Below are 18,188 nucleotides of genomic sequence, written 5' to 3' on the forward strand. Positions count from 1 at the left end.
TTTTCTCTAACCTCGTCCCCTTCCTCAGGAATGATCAGGGAACACTGGATGTCTTTAGGTGCAGAGGCCAGAAGATCTGAGGAGCAGACTATATGCTCAGATTCAGTCCCACTTGTCGGCTTCTGAGAATCTCTCTGTCCGCATTTGGGGTGGTGTGGGCAGCACTAGCTCTCACCAGGGATCTGTCCAAGGCCCATCAACCTGCCTATGACCTTCTCTCTGAAATAAGGGACGTCAGTTTCCAGGGGCTGACCTTACAGGAATGGGTGACTCCATGTACTGGATTGCCACAAAGTCCTAATATCAGAGTCTCCCTTTGTCAGAGCGGGAGTTGGGTCATGTGTCCTGTTTCGGATTCAGAGGCTATGACCACCTGGCCCATACTTGTAGCTCTGCTCTGTCGGGAGGGAGGTGGTTCCAGGAGCAACATGGCAGCAGACTCCAGGGTGGTCAGGCAGTTGAATGCACACCACCCTGAGGGTTCTAAGTCTCCCAGCCTAGGAGTTGCTGGGGAATAACTTTTGGTTAGCATTGCAAGTAGAGCTGGAAGGGCCAGAAAGACATCTCTGTGGCTTCCCATCAGGGTTAGGAAAAGCTGGGAATTCCAGGGATCAGTTGGTCCTTAAAGTCACTTTACTAAGGACTCCTGGATGATAGAACAGAGACTTGAAGGTATCAGAGGAGGAGGCCCTGCCCTTTGTGATGTTTTAGTTGGTAGAATCCTGTGGGGAAATCTGCCTCATCTGTGTGGCTGAGAAGAAAGGAAGCCCAGTCACACCCTGAGAGAAAAACTCAGCTGTGCACCTGGGGAAGCTCAATGGGAAGGGTGGCAGGCAAGGCCCCTGCTCGTGCAGCAGCCTAGATGATGCACACACATGTCTCTCCAGTAAGAGGAAGAGAGGACCAAGTCCTCCCCACTTCTCACATGATGAACTCCAAGGCCATGCAGGGGCCACCTGTGAAATCAGCCCTGGAGGGGCCACAAGGCGTCCCAGGGCTTCCTTTCAAGCCAAGATCTGTACTTTTAATCTGTTTGGTATTATTTGGCATATTTTCTTTCACTAGCTCATTCATTCATTCAAGAGCATGTCTCATTGACTAACTTCTTTATGACCAGCCAAGTGCAGAATGTTAGGGATGCAAAGAAGAATCACATGCTGGTTTTTCCATCAAGGAGCTCACCATCTAGGACATGATTTTTTAATGAAGTGTGGTTGGGGAAGAGAAAGGCAGGAGTTGAGCAGGGATAGTGTGCCCTGCTAGGGGGACCTCATCAGAATTAATTGGAAGACAATTCACATTTCATGCCACCAGGGAGATGTAAGCCTCTGTTAGTTGATAGAAACTTGCCATATACCTTAGGAGAAGTGGGGTAGCAAAAAGTTTGAGAACTGCTACTCCAGGAGGGTAAGTTGAAATAAACAAATGATTATAAAACAAAGCAACAGATCCATGAAGGAAAGGTGAGCAAGGAAGAGATAGCAGAGGAAGAAGTCAGGGCAGGCTTCCTGGCTGAAGTGACCTTTGAGGTGAGCCTCAAAGATTAAGCAGAATTTGCCAGGGAATTCCAGATAAGTAGTTCCACACAAAGGCTCAGAGACTCAAATAATATGCTGTAATGAAGACCACTAATATTTAAGTAATCCATGATCATCAAGAGTAAGCTGTTTGCTTTAAGTAATTGGGTGGGGGGGGGGCACATGAGATTTGTTTTTTTTTTTTTTCTTTTAAGAATTCCATTATTTATTTTTGTAGAAAAAAAGGAAAAAAATAGATAAAATATTTAAAATATGTTAAACTGAGTTTAATTATTTTTCCACTCAGAGATAACCACTTTTAACATTTGAGATAAAAATGTGCATGACATTGTCCCTACTCTCAAGGTATTCAAGTTCTAGTTGAAAATGTTAGATGCACACATGAAATGAAATGACACTGTGCTAAGTTCTGAGTTCAGTCTGTGCAGAGGGCCCAGGGAGAATAGGGAAAGGAGTGACTCTTTCTGGGCTGAAGAGGAAGAATGAGCTTATGAAGGAGGGGATATTTGAACTGGGTCTTGATAGATGAGTAGGAATTTATCAGATATAGAAAGGGGGATGAAAGGCAGTCCAAGGTATATGGAGATTGGATATTGGTCCATTGTGGCTGGAACATAAGGCATATGAAGGTTGGAAAAGGATATGAGGCTGGAGAGATGGGCTGGGGCCTTGACTCAGAACTGGTTCCATGGACTAAGGGTATCCTCAAAGGTTTTAAGAGTGGGAGGGATGATGAGATTTAGTATTTGTTTGTTTGTTTTCATCTCTGACAATGATTTTTTAATTTTTGCTTTCTTTTCAAAGATTACTTTTTAGAACAGTATTAGATTTACAGAAAAATTGAGAGGATAGTATAGTGTTCCCATATACCTTAATGTTGTTTCCCCTGTTATTAATATCTTATATTAGTATGGTACATTTGTTACAATTAATGAGCCAATATTGATACATTATTATTAACTAATGTCCATAGTTTGTTTAAAGTTCCTTAGTGTGATTGTTAGGTTCATGTGTCAACTTGGTTAGGTAATGGTGCCCAGTTGTTTGGTCAAGCAAGCACTGGCCAAATTGTTACTGTGAGGACATTTTGTGGACTTAAATCATCAGTAAGTTGATTGCATCTATGGCTGATTACATCTACAATCAACTGAGGAGAATACCTTCAGCAATGAGAGACATCTCAGCCAATCCTTTGAAGGCCTTAAGAGAAGGAGGGATGATTTGAACAGTCAAAAGAGAGAATCCATCTCTACTCCAATCTAGCCAGCTTTTCCTGAAGAATTCATCAAAAACCTTTATCAGAGTTCCCAGTTTGCAGCCTGCCTACGAAATATGGAATTGTGCATCCCCACAGTTGCATGAGACAATTTTATAAAATCTCATATTATTTACAGAGTATTTCCTGTTGGTTTTGTTTCCCTAGAGAACCCCGACTAATATATTTAGTTTTCACCTAATGTCCTTTTTCTATTCCAGGATCCCATCCAGGATACACATTACATTTAATTGTCATGTAGCATTGCTTTAAAAAAATTGTTTTTATTAGAGAAGTTGTAGATTTACAAAACAGTCATGCATGAAATACAGGATTCCCATATACCACACTATTATAAGCACCTTGCTTACTTTGGTGTATATTTGTTATGATTGAATGAAACACAGTTTTACAATTATGCTATTAGCTATAGTCCCCGGTTTAATTTAGGATTCACTGTTTGTGTTACACAATTCCATTGATTAAAAAAGTTATTTTTATTCTACTAATGTATACACAACCTAAAATCTCCCCCTTTTAACCACACTCAAATATATACTTCAATGCTGTTAATTATGTTCATAATGTTGTGCTACCATTACCACCATCCATTACCAAAATGTTTCCATTGTCCCAAATAGAAACTCTATACATTATAAGCCTTAATACCCTCCCCACCCCAGCCCCTACTAACCTATATTCTATGTTTGGACTCTGTGAGTTTGTTCAAGCATCATCCATGTTGTCACATGTATCAGAACTTCATTCCTTTTTATGACTGAAAAATATTCCCTTGTATGTATAATCACATTTTGTCTATCCATTCATTGGTTAATGGACACTTGGGTTGCTCACATCTTTTGGCAATTGTGAATAATGCCACTATGGATATTGGTGTGAAAATATCTGTTTGAATTCCTATTTTCAGTTCTTTTGGGTATATACCTACAAGTGGTATTGCCAGGTGACATGGTAATTTCTGTACTTAACTTTCTGAGGAATGACTAAACTATCTTCCACACTGGTTGCACCATTTTCTATTCCTACCAGCAATGAATGAGTATTCCTCTTTCTCCACATCCTCTCCAACACTTGTTATTTTCCATTTTTAAAATAGCATCCATTCCAAAGAGCGTGAAATGGTATCTCATTGTGGTTTTGATTTGCATTTCCCTGATGGCTAAGAATGTTGAGCATCTTATTATGTACTTTCTGGCTATTTGTATATCTTCTTTGGAGTGATGTCTGTTTAAGTCTTTGCCCACTTTTTAATGGGGTTGTTCCTCTTTTTGCTATTGAGTTGGAGGATTTGTTTATATAGTGTGGATATTAAACCCTTACTGGATATCTAATTTGTAATATTTTCTCCCATTGTGTAGATTGTCATTTTACTTTCATGATAAAGGCCTTTGAGGAATAAAAAATTTCAATTTTGATGCGGTCCCACTTATATATATATATATTTTTATTATTTGGGTGTAAAGTCAGAAACCATTGTTTAACACAAGGTTCTGAAGAGGCTTCCCTATGTTTTCTTCTAGGAGTTTTTTAGTTCTGGCTCTTTTACTTAGGTCTTTGATTCCTTTTGAACTGATTTTTGTATATGCTGTGAGGTAGAGGTCTACCTTCATTCTTTTGCAAATGGAGATCCAATCATCCAACACCACTGGTTGAAGAGACTGTTCTTTTCCAATTGAGTACTCTTTACCCCTTGTCAAATATCAGTTGATAATAAATGTGAGGGTTGATTTCTAAGCTCTCAACTTGATATCATTGGTCTAAATGTCTGTCCTTGTGCCAGTACCATGCTCTTTTCATTACTGTGGCTTTACAGTAAGTTTTAAGATCAGGAAGTGTGAGTCCTCCAACTTCATTCTTCATTTTCAAGAGGCTTTGGCTATTCAGCCCCCTTGTAGGGTGGATTGGTAGGAATCAGACTGGAGGCAAGTCTGGATGAATCAGGGTGGTACAGTGACTCAGGTCACACAGGGAGCCACAGTAGGGGTGCTGGTGATCAGAAGGAAGGAAGTGATCAAAGGCATTTCTGAACTAGAATGGACAGGACTTGGGGTCTAATTGAAAAGAGTGGAGAGAAGTCACGATGATTCCTGAGTTTCTAGCTTATAGGTGCCGTTCACTAGGCACAGGAGGAGTGGGCTTGGTGTAAGGTAGGGCTAGGGAGGGGAAGAAATGATGAATTTTGTTTAGGATGTGGTAAGTGTGGTATACCTGGGAATATTTGTCCAAAGGCTATTGGGGATCTAATCTCTAAAGCAGTATTATCAATGTTGAAGTTACTCGTGTTCCTTCTGCACCCTGGCAGGGGCGAGGAAGGGGGGATGTGGGACTGAGTGTGCTGATATTGGTTAACAGCTGGCTCTGTGAGGGGGAAAAGGAAGGTGCTGTTGTACAAGTACTCCTATCATGGCTGATTTCAATTCTACATTGCTTTTTATTTGTTTTTGTTTCTTTTGCTTTTTCTTGTTTTATTTTTTGACGCATCATTACTGAACTTGGAGTTAGGAAGAGGTCTTTAGTAGCACACTAGTAGATAGTATTTCCATCAAACAAATACAACAGATATAAATAATCTCAAGAGCATAGATAATAGTAAAAGTAACAAAATAATTAGGATGTGGTTTTTTTAACAGCAGTTTTCAGTTTACAGAAAAATTGAGCAGAAAGTGTAGAGAATTCCCACATGCTTCCTCACCCCCTCCAGTTTCTCCTATTATTAGCCTCATTGTGGTACATTTGTTACAGTTGACAAGCCAATACATTATTATTAACTAAAGTCCATAGTTTACATTAGGGTTCACTCTTCATGTTACATCTATGCATGGGTTTTGACAAATGCATATCATGCATCCACTATTACAGAGGAAGCGATTATTTTGAATATTTAGTTCCTTTTTTAAATATAATTTAACTGTAAATTTATGTATTTTAATTTTCAGTAGTATTTGTCTTTAACAACCAGCTCATAAAATCCCTGAAAATTTAACAATCAGCTCTTGTGAGCTGGTACGAGCCGGCTCCTGCATAATACTGGGGAGACTCCTCCAGATCATAGCTTGGAAGAGGCCTAGAAACCCACCTACTTTTCAGACACACTCTGTGACCCTGCAAGTTCACACACCTGGTGAGGGCAGAGCCAGGCCCAAGTGCGGGAGGCGCCTCTTGCTCCTCACTCCTCCCTGACAACCCCACTGTGCCCTGGTCAACCTCACAGACCTGTGAGGGAATGCTGTGTGGTCGCATGACACCACGGAGTGAGTGACTTGGAGAAGAGGCGGCTGGGCGGCCTGGAACAAAGAGAGGTTGGAGCTAAATAGGAAGCACAGATACTTGTCTGCTGTTCCTGGAGCCTTTGAACTGCCTCCAATTGAGCAATTGCACATATTTCCAAGAAGAAAAAATTTCTTCAAGTGGACTTATTTTTAAAAAAGAATTGCTGACGTGAACAAGCTGGAAAGGAAACCTGGGGAGATGTTCTGGCTTACTTCCTGTCCTGGTGGAGGATGGGGAGAGGTTGGGAGGAGGACGTTCTGGCCTTTGCTTGGCTATTTTTCAAGGGGTGTGGAACCTGGATCTCAGGCACTTCAGGGTTTCCCCATTCCCCTCTGCCTCCAGAGTGGCATCTAATTTCCAAGAAGTTTCACAAATGCCAGTCAGGTAAAGAGAATGCCCTGGGGCTGAATGTCATCTGTCCCAGCAGCATTCAGTAAGATGTCCATCACTCTTTCTGTTAGTCCTTGGTTAGTAGGCAGCCACTGACTCATCCTTCTCAAGGCAACTTCAGGTCTAGCAATTCTCTCTCTGCTCCTGGGTACAGAGAAATGATTGTGCTATCCTCCCTCTCCCCCCGCCCTCCCATCCCCTGTGAAGGTGCCTAAAGGCCTTATCTATCTAGATGTACCTAATAGCCACTTCTTCTCTTTGGGGTCTTCTCCCCAGGGTACTGTCTGGGAAAGAGGGCCCAAGACCTCCCTGCTCTCAGATTTGGGGATTTATTTTTCTACTTCCCAGGAAAGTAGGACACAGGCCCCTTGGTTCTTAGCAGTTTCTAGACTCTCATTGCTTCTACTCCAATTCTCCTGTCTTTCCCTTCCCTACTCCATTCCCAGTAATCTTTTGCTAGTTTCAGTGGAGGGAGACTCATCCTTCCTTGGATGTTTCCTCCCAAGTGCCCTGAGCCCTTTCCGTTTCCCTAAGGGCTAGTCCTTTGAGACACACAAGGCAGGGATAAACTCCTCTTTTACTACCTCCTGCTGCTACAAACCACCCCTAAGTCAACAAGCAGAGAATGCTCTCACTGTTTGCCTGAGGACAAGGGGCTCAGTTACTATTTATGGAAGTGCTATCCTATCCCCACCCCAGGCCCGTGTCTCCTGCACTCCTCCTCTGCGAGCTGGCCCAGGCTCCTCCAGGATGTGGCCCCAGCCCTGGTCTGAAAAGATGCTGAGTCACTGCCAGATCTAGAACCGGTTCTGACTCGAGGGAGGAAGGCACCCCAGCCAGCAAAGTCAATGCAAGATCCTCAGGTCCGAGAGAGTTGGGCCCTGCAAAGGTTTCCTAGAGAGGGTACAGACCCCAGAGAGTGTGGGGTGCTCAGGGCATGGCTATGCTAACTAGTCTCCCCAAAGCACCTCTAGGCCCATAGCCCCAAGACTAGAGGGGCTTGTGCTGAGGGGTGACACCACTGATGAAGTCCCTGCTCCCTCATCCTCCCCTTTCTGTTGCCCACAAGGCTTCTTCCCTGCATCTCCACCTTTCTCCCCTGCCAATGCCTGCTCCCCCACTCTCCCACAATCCAAATATGCCTTCAGGAGAGATTCTTCTGGCCCCACTGACACTCTTCATTCATTCACTCACCCATTTCTCCAATACAGCCCAGGTACCTGGTCATCCAGTCACTGTGTCAGGCTGGCAACCCCACTCCCCACCCCCCTTTTTAAGGAGGTACCCAGGATTGAACCCAGGACCTCATACATGGGAAGCAGACTCTCAACCACGTGGGCTACATCTGCTCCTCTGGACCTTTTAAAGGGGATGCTCCATGCTAGGCCTATCTTTCCTGTGTGGGATGAAAGCCTCTGTCCTTTGGGAGTCAGCATAGTGGTGGTAGAAAGATCTGGGAACTTTGAAACCAAGCAGATCTGGGCCTGACCATAGCATGGCGCCCTCTCTCAGTGAGGCAGCTGTGTGAATGCAGCACTGGAGTACGTGTTCCTGACGGGTTTAATTCCAGTCATTTCTGACCATCTTTAATCTATCTGTCTCTACAGAGGAGAAGCCAGGGTGAGGCCAGGACTGTGTTTCCTTTACTAGCAAGAGACAAAGCCAGGAATCTCCCACCTAGCACCATGAACCAGAAAGTCTGCACCTTGGTCGGGTTTTGATGATGCTGTGGTTATGAGAACTCAACTGCACTGTTTGAAGAAGCAGAAGAGAGCTCATTGAGTACATACTATGTGCAGGCACCCTGCCCGTATTTCCTGATTTGAGTTTCATAACAATCTTGAATGATAGGTACTCTTACCTCCATTTTGCAGATGAGGAAACTAAGGCCCAAGGAGATTATCCAGCATGAAAGAGGCAGAGAGATAATTAGAACCTGATCTGTCAAGCTCCCAACACCCCTCAACAACCCAAGGTTAGGAAACAGGAAGGGGACTTTCCCAAGGAGGACCCCTGCCCAGGCTCACTTGCGGAGTTACAGGACCCAGCTCTCCTCTTGGCCAGGTCCAGGGACCTGCAGAGGTGCCCCTCAGCACTCTGAGCTGATCTCTGATCATTGAGATTTTCCAAGTTTGTCCAGGGCTGCCCTGGGGTGAGTGCGGGAAGAGGGAGCATCCTCTCTCTTCAGTGAGAATGATCAGGAAGGAAGCAGGGAGGCTCTGCTGGATGCCTGCTCTTATAGCAGACACGTTTGCTTATTTCCTGCAAGTAAAACCTTCAAATCCAGAGGCTGTTGTGTGTGGAAGAGCCTGGGGATCAGGGGTTCTGGGACCTCCTCAGGCTCTGCCCCTGACAGGTGAGGCCTAGGCCAAGTATGGGCCTAGGTTTCCAGCTGGAAATATGGGAACAGGGGGCAGGACTGGCTGATCTCCATCAGCTCTCCTTGTCCTCTTCTGAATTTCCAGAGGGGCTGAAAGAGGAGATGTGTGTGCAGTCACCCCAAACAATTCCCTCCATCAAGTTCTTCATCTAGAGCTAGGCCAGTGGTATTAATAGCAACCTAATCTCTTTCAAATTCTTTGTGCTGCTAAAATGAAAGCAAAAATTCAAAGCTGGAAGAACAAAAAACTCCCTTCTGAGAATTCTGAGTCACTCCAGAAAGGTCAGTGGAGTCTAGGTTAACCCGTTGTTTCCCAGAAGGGCTTCCTGGCTCCTCCCCTAGTGCCTAAAGATGAACAGAGAGAATCTGAGAGTTCCTCACCCTGGAACAGCCCTGGAACACTGGTTTCAGAGACATGTGTGTTCTCTTCAGAATGGTTGCAAGCTCTGGGTAAAGCATCTTTGGGATCAGTGTGAGAAGCCACTGTCTACCAAGAACACCACTTGTGAGTTGGTCAGCTTAGCCCTGCAAGAAGATGGGAAGCCAGACAAACCTTCATTTGGAACTGCTGCTCCATTAGTGATGTGACTTTGGACAAGTCTTGGGCATCTGTTTCCTCATCAGTAAAATGAGAGTAATCATAATTGTAATAATAATAGTACTTACGTTGCCTACCTTATAGGATTGTTGAGAGCATGGAAGGGAATCATATCTGTGAAGGCAATTTTTAAACCATGGCTCCTACAGTTGCTGCTGTGCTTGCTGGCCACCACAGGAAGCCACTGTCTGGCAGTCTGAGGTCTGAGGTCTGCAGGATGGAGGTGTCCATACAGTTGTGAATGTGCATGCCTGTGCCTGTGTGCCCCCTCCATTAGAGCAGCCCTCACCTGCCCTCATGTTTTACCTTCATAGCTCACAGGGTCCTGCAGCAGCTATTCCCAGGGATGGAGCCTGTGCTGATGGCCCAATGAGTATGAGACTTTCTGAAATGAATGGTTGGATGGGCAAACCAATGGAGAGTTCGGTGAGTGGAAGAGGCAGAAGGTGAGGTGGGTGAATGGATGCACCATAGATGGATGGATGGATGGATGGATGGATGGATGGATTTGCCAGACCACATGGTGGGGGTCATGTAACTTCCAACTGTGGCCCCACTCTGCTGTCCTCTTAAGGCCCCTGCCGGGCAGCCAGAGTATTGTAATTCTTCCCAGGATCAGTTGGGAAGAGAAAGGTGAGGGGGTTGTATGCTGGGCTCTTTTGCTACATTCTAGTAGAACTCTTGGTGGAGAGATAGAGTGGATGAGAAGAAAGATAATGGGCCTTAGAGTCAGACTAGCACGGGTTAAAATTCTTGGACTGCCACTTAACTACCTGTGTGATCTTTAGCAAGTGCTGAACCTCTCTGAGCCTTAGTTCCTTAATGTATAAAATGGAAATATGAAACCCATCTCATAGGGGGTGCTATGGGGTTAAATAAAACTGCATTTGAAATGTACTTAGCATAGTGTCTGATACCTAGAAATAGCTGATGAATGAAAGAATATTAATTTTCCTTCTTTAATGAGCAGTACCAGGGACAGATAAAATATTTAACATGGTTCAGCGCCTTCTAGCCTTTTCAGTTACACAAATATTGGATAGTCATCCCAGCAGAGGGTCTTGGATAATTTTTCCCAGGTACATAGTTAATGAGGCCCAGTCAAGTTGCTTCCCTTCTAGTTTTCCCTCCCTATAAAATGGTTATACTTAGGTATAGGCTGGAATTGAGTCAAAAGAGCTGATTGGCTCTTGGCACTGACCTTACCTAACTAGAATCACCTAACCCTTTACTGATCAGGCTGTAGAGGCAGTGAGACGGGCCCTTGAAAATGGGTTAAAGAAGAAGCCACTCAGAGACCAAAATCACTAAATATTTTTTCCTTTTATGGGCCCATGCTCTAGATCACCACTTCCTGGAGATTGTATTCTAAACTTTGCTATAATGGATTTGAGGTCCGCATGCCCATGAGTTCCAGCAGAACCCAGATGTCCACCCTGTGGGAGGAACTTTGCTTTTACCTTGCTATTTTAAGCAGCGGGTTTATAATAATGGTTGGGAGAGAAAGCAAACAGGGCAGGAGCTGCATGGGAAAGGAGCTGGCAGGCAGGGCTGCTGGGGCTCCCTGCTAAAGAGCTTGGGGTCTCTTCTTGTCAAACGTGGGACCTCAGCCAGCATCCACTCTGCCTTTATCCTGCAGCAGCTGAAATCTCTTATTGTTTGTCTGGCTTAATTCATTTCTGTTTTATTTTGTTTTCTGCCCCCAGGGACTTACTTAAGGTCTTTCCTGAGGAGCGGGAGTTGGAGGAAGGGAAGTGGTCAGAAAATGTGATCTTTTTTAAGTGACTTTGGAATACCATGATCCCAGAATCCTCTGGGACAGGGTCAAGTCTTGTGGTTTGTTATAACTAGGAAGGATCCAGGATTTCATGAACTCCCAGGGTTGGATAAACTCCTTGAAGTAGATTAAGAATCCTATGATTCTTGCCCCAGGCTTTATGGAACGATCCCAGGAATGGGGGGTTTAAAGAGAAGCCCAATTCATATTCAGATGGCTCCAACCACTAGAAAGTTTTCCCTTGCCGTGATCTGACCTTTCAGTTATTGGTCATTTGCCTCTCCTTTGGGAACAATAGAACCACATGAATCTCTTTCAAATATGTGAGAAAAGACTTTATTTCCCCCAGCACCTTCTCTTCTCCAGGCTAAAGGTCTCTAGTTTTTAAAACACAAATGCTTGTGCTGCTAGCATCCTGCTTCCTCTTTTCTGAACATACCCTACTTTGCCCAAATCCTTCTTAGTATGCAGAGCACAATATACTTGGTGCAGTTTTAAGACATAAAGGAAAAGTGGAACTGCTACTGCCTATGTTTTGGAAACTGTACTCTTATCAACACAGCCTGGATCTACACACACATCACATACATTTTTAAGAGATTTCCTGGGAGGCATAACCAACTTCCCTGGTGGATTTGGTGTTTATGGATACTTTTTAGCTACTCCAAACCCCTGTTACCATATACTTTACCCAACACCACTGCTGAAGTCCAAATAAAGGTGATGGAAATTAATCACAGAGCTCACCTTTAGGTAAATCTGATGCTCAACTTATTCATAGAGTAGTCATTTAGAATGGGAAACAACATGCTCTAGCCCCGCAGCCCTCATTCCCTGCTCTTGGGTTAAGTCTGTTCTAGTATGTCCTGTCTTCATCTCCCTCTCCAGTCCCATCTGCTATTCTGACTGGGGAAATTCCATTTAGCGTTTCAGTGTTCATGGCTCAGCTCAAACACCATTTTGAACATTGACCTTTCACCAGAACCATGTCTCACCCAACCCAATGTCCCTAGTTATGGACCCTTTCTTTGGATTTCCACAGCTTCTTATGTTCAAAGTATTTATCACATTACATTATTTTCCACCTGCCTCCCTCCACTAGACTCCATGCTCCTTGAGGGCTGAGACCATAACTTCATCATTGTCACCAACTCCTAGCATGGAGCCTGATAGATAGGCATAAAGTAAATGTAGCAAATGAATGAATGACTCAATTCATGGATATTCTACTTGAGGTGAGATTTTTTTGAGCTGACCAGCAGATGTCACCCTGATTGTTTCAGAGGTGAATAGAGCTACTTTTCCATTGCAGAGAATGACAGAAGTCAAGATGACGGTCACATAGACCAATTCCAGGTTGAAAGGAGGATGGCATAAAGAGAATCATATTTAATATCTCAGCAAGCCTTTTTGGATGAATTCTCTGGGGATTCATGTTGAATCAAACACCTCACCTGCCTCAGGGTGCTCAGGGGCAGAACAAGTGTGTGTGTGTGTGTGTGTGTGTGTGTATGTGTGTGTGTTGGTTGAGGTCTGATTGATCCAGGCCTGCCCTGCACATTGTAGCTCTAGGGACCTTCTGAGCCCACATTCCATGGAACAAACACCTAGTATTATAGGATGTTTCAGGGTTTTCTGGCTTCTTCTGCACTCTCTAGCTGTTGGCAGCTTCTCAGATAGGCCATAACAGATTCTCAGGAAATGACAGTGTCCTGCCTTCCCCTGTATGTGTCCCAACAGAGGGCAATGTCTGAAGATGACATCTGTGAGTCTAGTGGTTTCCATCTTCCGTCCAGCAAAGTGGCTTCTTCATGGAAGTTCTGAAATTGTTTGTTGGTTCTGTGGTGCCTTGAGGGGAACACCTGTCCAAGGAGCAGGGGAACCCACAGGAGTTTAGGGATGAGAAGAGACTATACAGAGCCCTCTGGATTCCAGTCAAGCACCTGTCACTTCCTGGGCTGCAGACCGGCATGCAGGTGGACTGTATCTCATTTCATCCTTGGAACAAACCTACGTGGGCTTATCTTTGCTTCTCTGACAAGTTTTCCTGCTGGGGCTCAGTTCACTTTCCAAGGCCACACAGTGGCAGAGTAAGGACTCAGATCCAGGTATCTGGTTCCAAAGCCTGTTTCCCTCACACTCATTCTACCTTGCTCTCCTGCTCCTCCAAATGAAGACCTGGCATTACTAGACCCTTTTTCTAAGAGGAAGCAGAAGAGATAGACCCCTTGACTCTGTTCTTTTAGCAGGTGGGCTTGGGGGGGATGGTGGTCCTGGGACTCTTGACTACAAGAACCAAGAATGAGCAGGAAGTATGCTTTTGGTTACAAGAAACAGAAAACTCAACCCAAGCTGACTTAGACACTAAGGAAATTTAATTGTTCATGTAATTGGCCAGTCCAGGTGCACTTTGACTAGGGCTCCAGATGTTTCTCTGAAGGTCTCTTCATTCGGCCCTCCTTTGTGTATGTCAGTTTTATCCTTAATCTGGTTTTCCTCATGGAAATAAAATGCCTTCCTCAGCAACAGGTCTCACATCTGTACATGCCAGCCCCTTGAGCAAGAGGAAGCATCCAGTCCCAGATCCTGAATCAATTACTGAAGCCAGAGGACTGCTAGGTGCTCATTGGAGCTTATTAGGCTGGGTCTATTGTTTATCCCTAAGCCAATCACTTTGGAGAGATGGATGAGTTTTTGCTGATTGGGGTCAGTCCCAGCCAGGTCTCATGGCTGTACACCATGGGGAGAGGATAGCTCTGGGGAAGCAACCCAAGGTCTGTTATGAGCTGCTAGAATGGGCTCTGCACAGGCACACAGGATCTACTCTGGCTAAGCCCCTAGAACCATGGTTTTAGCAGGGCTGACCTGCCCAGTGATGGCTCTATTCAGATGAGAGAGCCTGTCAGAAGATCTGCTCAAGGGCATGAGGGGAGTTGTGGAGGATGAAGTCAGGAAACACCATCCTTTATTCCATGTTTGCATGGCCCAAACGGGCTGTGTGGTGTAGTGGAAAGAGCCCTGGCCTAAAATCAGGAAGATCTGGGTTCAAATGCTCAGTTCTTTCTATAGTTTTGAGCAAGAGGCTTCCACTTTCTGGGCAGTTCCCTCATCTATAAAATGAGAATAATTATGCCTTCGTCAAGGATCATCATGAGGATTAAATTAGATGACATTAGTGATGGTCCTAGAATTGTGCCTAGCACCCAGTAGGTGTTCAATGAATGGCACATAAATGCAAATCTGATTCCAATGGAGTATCCTCCATTGGCTCCCACTTTGAGGAGGTTGAAGCAGTTTTCTCCCTTCTGGGATATCTGTGTTTACTGTAAGGACCAAATTAGATGCAAAATCTCTAAGGTCACCTCTGACTTTGTAAACAAAGCCAGAGAGCAGGAGGAAATGCAATTCCAAGTGCCCTCTCCTAGTCTATTTTGACCTTTGGTATTGATGCAAATTCAAGCAGGCTGATGCTATGTGGGCCTCTTTGTAGGTCATGGCTCATGGAAATGGAACCCACCTCGGGACAGGGATGGGAATGGATTTGACTTGTCCTTTTGGCATCTCCCCAGCCTGCGGAGCCCAGTTCTCTCCAGCACCCTCAGGGCTGACGCAGCAGAGGAACCGAGCACACACGGCCACTCCTGCCAGGAGGCTGCCATGCCCCACATTCCCGAGGATGAGGAGCCCCCTGGAGAGCCACAGGCAGCCCAGAGCCCCAATGGCCAAGTAAGTGCCCCCTCCCTGTTCTTGGCCCTGTCAACACTGCTGCTCCTGGCCTGGCCAGGTTTGTTCAGTCTGTGCAGTCTGCAGTGGGTGCCTGGGGAAGGCGTGGCTTCCACAGCGAGGACTAAATTACCCTGTGTTCATTTGAATTGACCGAGGCCTCCATCTATCCTGAAGGTGGAACATTCTAGGCTGTGACTGACTGAGGCCTATGGGAAGTGAAACCATCCTAACCTTGTAGTCTCACTCTTGAATGGGGAAAGACATGGAAGAGAAATGTCAACATGGAGGGCCTTGTCTTCCCGGGGGAGTGGGCACCAGCAAGAGGTCATTGAAAGTGAAGGCAATTAAAATGGAGATCAAAATTTCATAGTAAAGAGTGAAAAAAGGATTTCATTGAAGTTTTACTGTGAAAAAGGAAATGATGAAAATAAATTAATTGAAATTTTTATCATGAAAATGAAATTATGGAAATGGTTTTTTTTTAGCTAAAAATATAGGTTGTATGCTAATTTCCAGAATGATGAAAGAATTAAGTGTTGATTTTGGTTTTGGTGTGTTTTTTATTTCAACAAAATGGTCTGTTTGCAAGATAAGATTTTCTTCATTCACATTCTACTTTGTAGCATCCTCATTAAGATATATATATTTTTGTTTTTTAAGATTTTTATTTATTTATTTCTCTCCCCTTCCCCACCCCCCCTCCCAACCTGGTTGTCTGTTCTCTGTGTCTATTTGCTGCATCTTCTTCTTTGTCCACTTCTGTTGTTGTCAGTGGCACAGGAATCTGTGTTTCTTTTTGTTGTGTCATCTTGTGTCAGCTCTCCGTGTGTGCGGCACCATTCCTGGGCAGGCTGCACTTTCTTTCACGCTGGGCAGCTCTCCTTACAGGGCACACTCCTTGCGCGTGGGGCTCCCCTATGTGGGGACACCCCTGCGTGGCATGGCACTCCTTGTGCGCATCAGCACTGCACATGGGCCAGCTCCACACGGGTCAAGGAGGCCCAGGGTTTGAACCGCGGACCTCCCATGTGGTAGACGGATGCCCTAACCACTGGGCCAAGTCCACCACACAGATATATTTTTTATTAAAGGGTTTCATCCATTTTTTCAAGGACCTTTTTCAATTATTCAATATTCAAATAATTTTGAAATCTGTCTTGCTATCATCCTGCCATTTTTCTTTTTTCATTTGTTGATGGTCCATCTCTGTCTGAACCTTGGTGGGTTAAGACCTCCAACATCATTTTCTTTGACTTCATGAACACAGCAGTTAATCTGCCCTGAATTTGCATTATCCTGTTAATATCTGACAGTCATCTTAAGCTGACCAAGACCATATGGGACGGGATAGACACTAATTGAGAGAAGAATGTATGGGTGAGCATTTATTTTATAAATGAGCATTCTTAGTGAATATTTTCATGTTATGATGACATTTATTTTCTTACATGTCATAATTGTGGGGATTCAGATGATAAGTATGCAGAAAAGAGTGCCCCCTTGAAGCTCCACATCTCTAGCCTGTGGGATTGAGATGTTGCAGAACCCAGCAACCTCAGGGGTTGCACTTCTCTCCAATGTCTGAAGGCACTGAGCCAAGCCCTCCTCCCTTTGGCTATAGGCAGCCCAGTTGGTTTTATTGACCCTTCCCAGGGACTTCTTGGACCACAGTGGGTGCTGCTCATCAGTTGCTTTCAGTAGATCCAGATAGGCACTCTGTTCCTCTGGAGGTCACTTCCAGTATTCCCAAGACTAAATATTCTGCTGCTGCCCCTCTCCTGCTGCTGCTTTTCCCAAGTATGGAAAATGCTCCCCAAAATGTTATCAACAGTGGACTGTAAAGTTTAACTAACAACTCCCCTAAAAGCTTGAGGATTAAAGAAGGGAATGACAACACAGAACAAAACACTCCCAACTGGATTCCAAATGTGACTGGTCTCCAGTCATCAGGTCATGACTTTCCTAGGTTCTGTCTCCATAGCAACCCTGCTCCTCAAACCCGACTCCTTACAACAGCCATCCCTGATCCTCTCCACCTCACTAACACCAGAATCTCATGCAACATCTAGCCCCCAAACCCTGGACAACTCCCCCAAACAGCTGCATAAATGTACTCCTTATTTTTTTAAAAAGCACAATTAGTAAAGGTACCACTCCATGAATACAGCCTATTACATTAAGTTCAGTTCTTCCTGATTTTAAACATCTAATTTAAAAGTCCTTCCAACCTTCTCCACAGGAGACACAAAACACCACAACACAAAACCCTTTTCGCCCTTCTAACCATCATAGATTCAAATTGCACACCTGTGCAGCTCCATTAGGTCAGGCATGAGAGTGAGTTTTTAGAGGTGGCCATCCTTGACCCATCCAGGGGGCTGGGTCCATGAGCTTTTCTCACAGTTGAGGGAGTCCTCGTAAGCCAGCAGGAGTTCCAGATTCCAGTTCCCTACAAGTTCCTCTTCCTGTGACCTTGAGCCAGATCCAGACCTTCTGTAAGATAAGGGGGTGAGTCCTCATCCTCTATGAAGATCCTTCAAATGCCGTGATTCTATCTTTGGGAGCATGGGAAATTAAGACAACTAAGAGAAGGTCTGCAGGTAGTAATAGCTTCTGCTTTGCTGGGACCTAGCAGGGAAGGCCCCATGAGGAATGCAGGTGGCTGGGAAGCCAGGAACTCCGGGCCACATCACAGAAGGCACAGAGCACAGCTTTGCAGAGTACAGACCCTGGGTCAGCCCAGCCTGGACTTGAATCCCAGATCCTCTACATCCTGTTCAAGAGTGCAAGTCTGTCAACTTTTCTTTTCTCTTTTTTTAATTTTTATTAATTAGTAAACTTTATTTCAAATTCAAAAAATAATAGACGAAGAGCAGCTTAACGAATTATGGAAGCATTACTTTTAAAAATTTATACCATTTAATTCTCAAAAACAAACTCAACTGTTTGTCCAGTGTTCAGAAAGATACTTAAATGAGCATAGATTGGTTAAATGATGTGGCAAAGTTCTCCTTGTTAATGGAGAAAGTGAAGAGAAAAAAATGCTTGATCGTATTCATATCTCATAAAACTAAATCCCATATTCTTTTTTACTTTTAGCGTTGATATAGTAATTTCTTTGCCTTTGCTACAAAAATATTACAATATTACTGTTAACTATAGTCTATAAATTAGATTAGCTGTGTTTTTCCCAGGTATCCCCATATTCTTAACACCTTGTAGTAGAGGAACAT

The 18,188-nt window shown here is 44.4% G+C and overlaps 1 protein-coding gene across 9 annotated transcripts in view; it reads left to right on the forward strand.

Annotated features, from left to right (window-relative positions):
- The window catches only part of IRAG1 (inositol 1,4,5-triphosphate receptor associated 1), a 250,917-nt gene that overhangs the window by 140,078 nt on the left and 92,651 nt on the right, over positions 1-18,188 (forward strand). For 7 of the 9 annotated variants that reach the window (XM_058305744.2, XM_058305745.2, XM_071217844.1 and 4 more), the window contains exon 2: positions 14,799-14,955. The exons of the other annotated variants lie outside the window; for them this stretch is intronic. In XM_058305744.2, the coding sequence (XP_058161727.1) occupies positions 14,799-14,955 (157 nt within the window). The remainder of the gene's footprint in view (positions 1-14,798; positions 14,956-18,188) is intronic. 9 annotated transcript variants of the gene reach the window in all.

The sequence above is a fragment of the Dasypus novemcinctus genome, chromosome 10 (genome assembly GCF_030445035.2).
Source record: "Dasypus novemcinctus isolate mDasNov1 chromosome 10, mDasNov1.1.hap2, whole genome shotgun sequence".
In the NCBI taxonomy this organism is placed as follows: domain Eukaryota; kingdom Metazoa; phylum Chordata; class Mammalia; order Cingulata; family Dasypodidae; genus Dasypus; species Dasypus novemcinctus.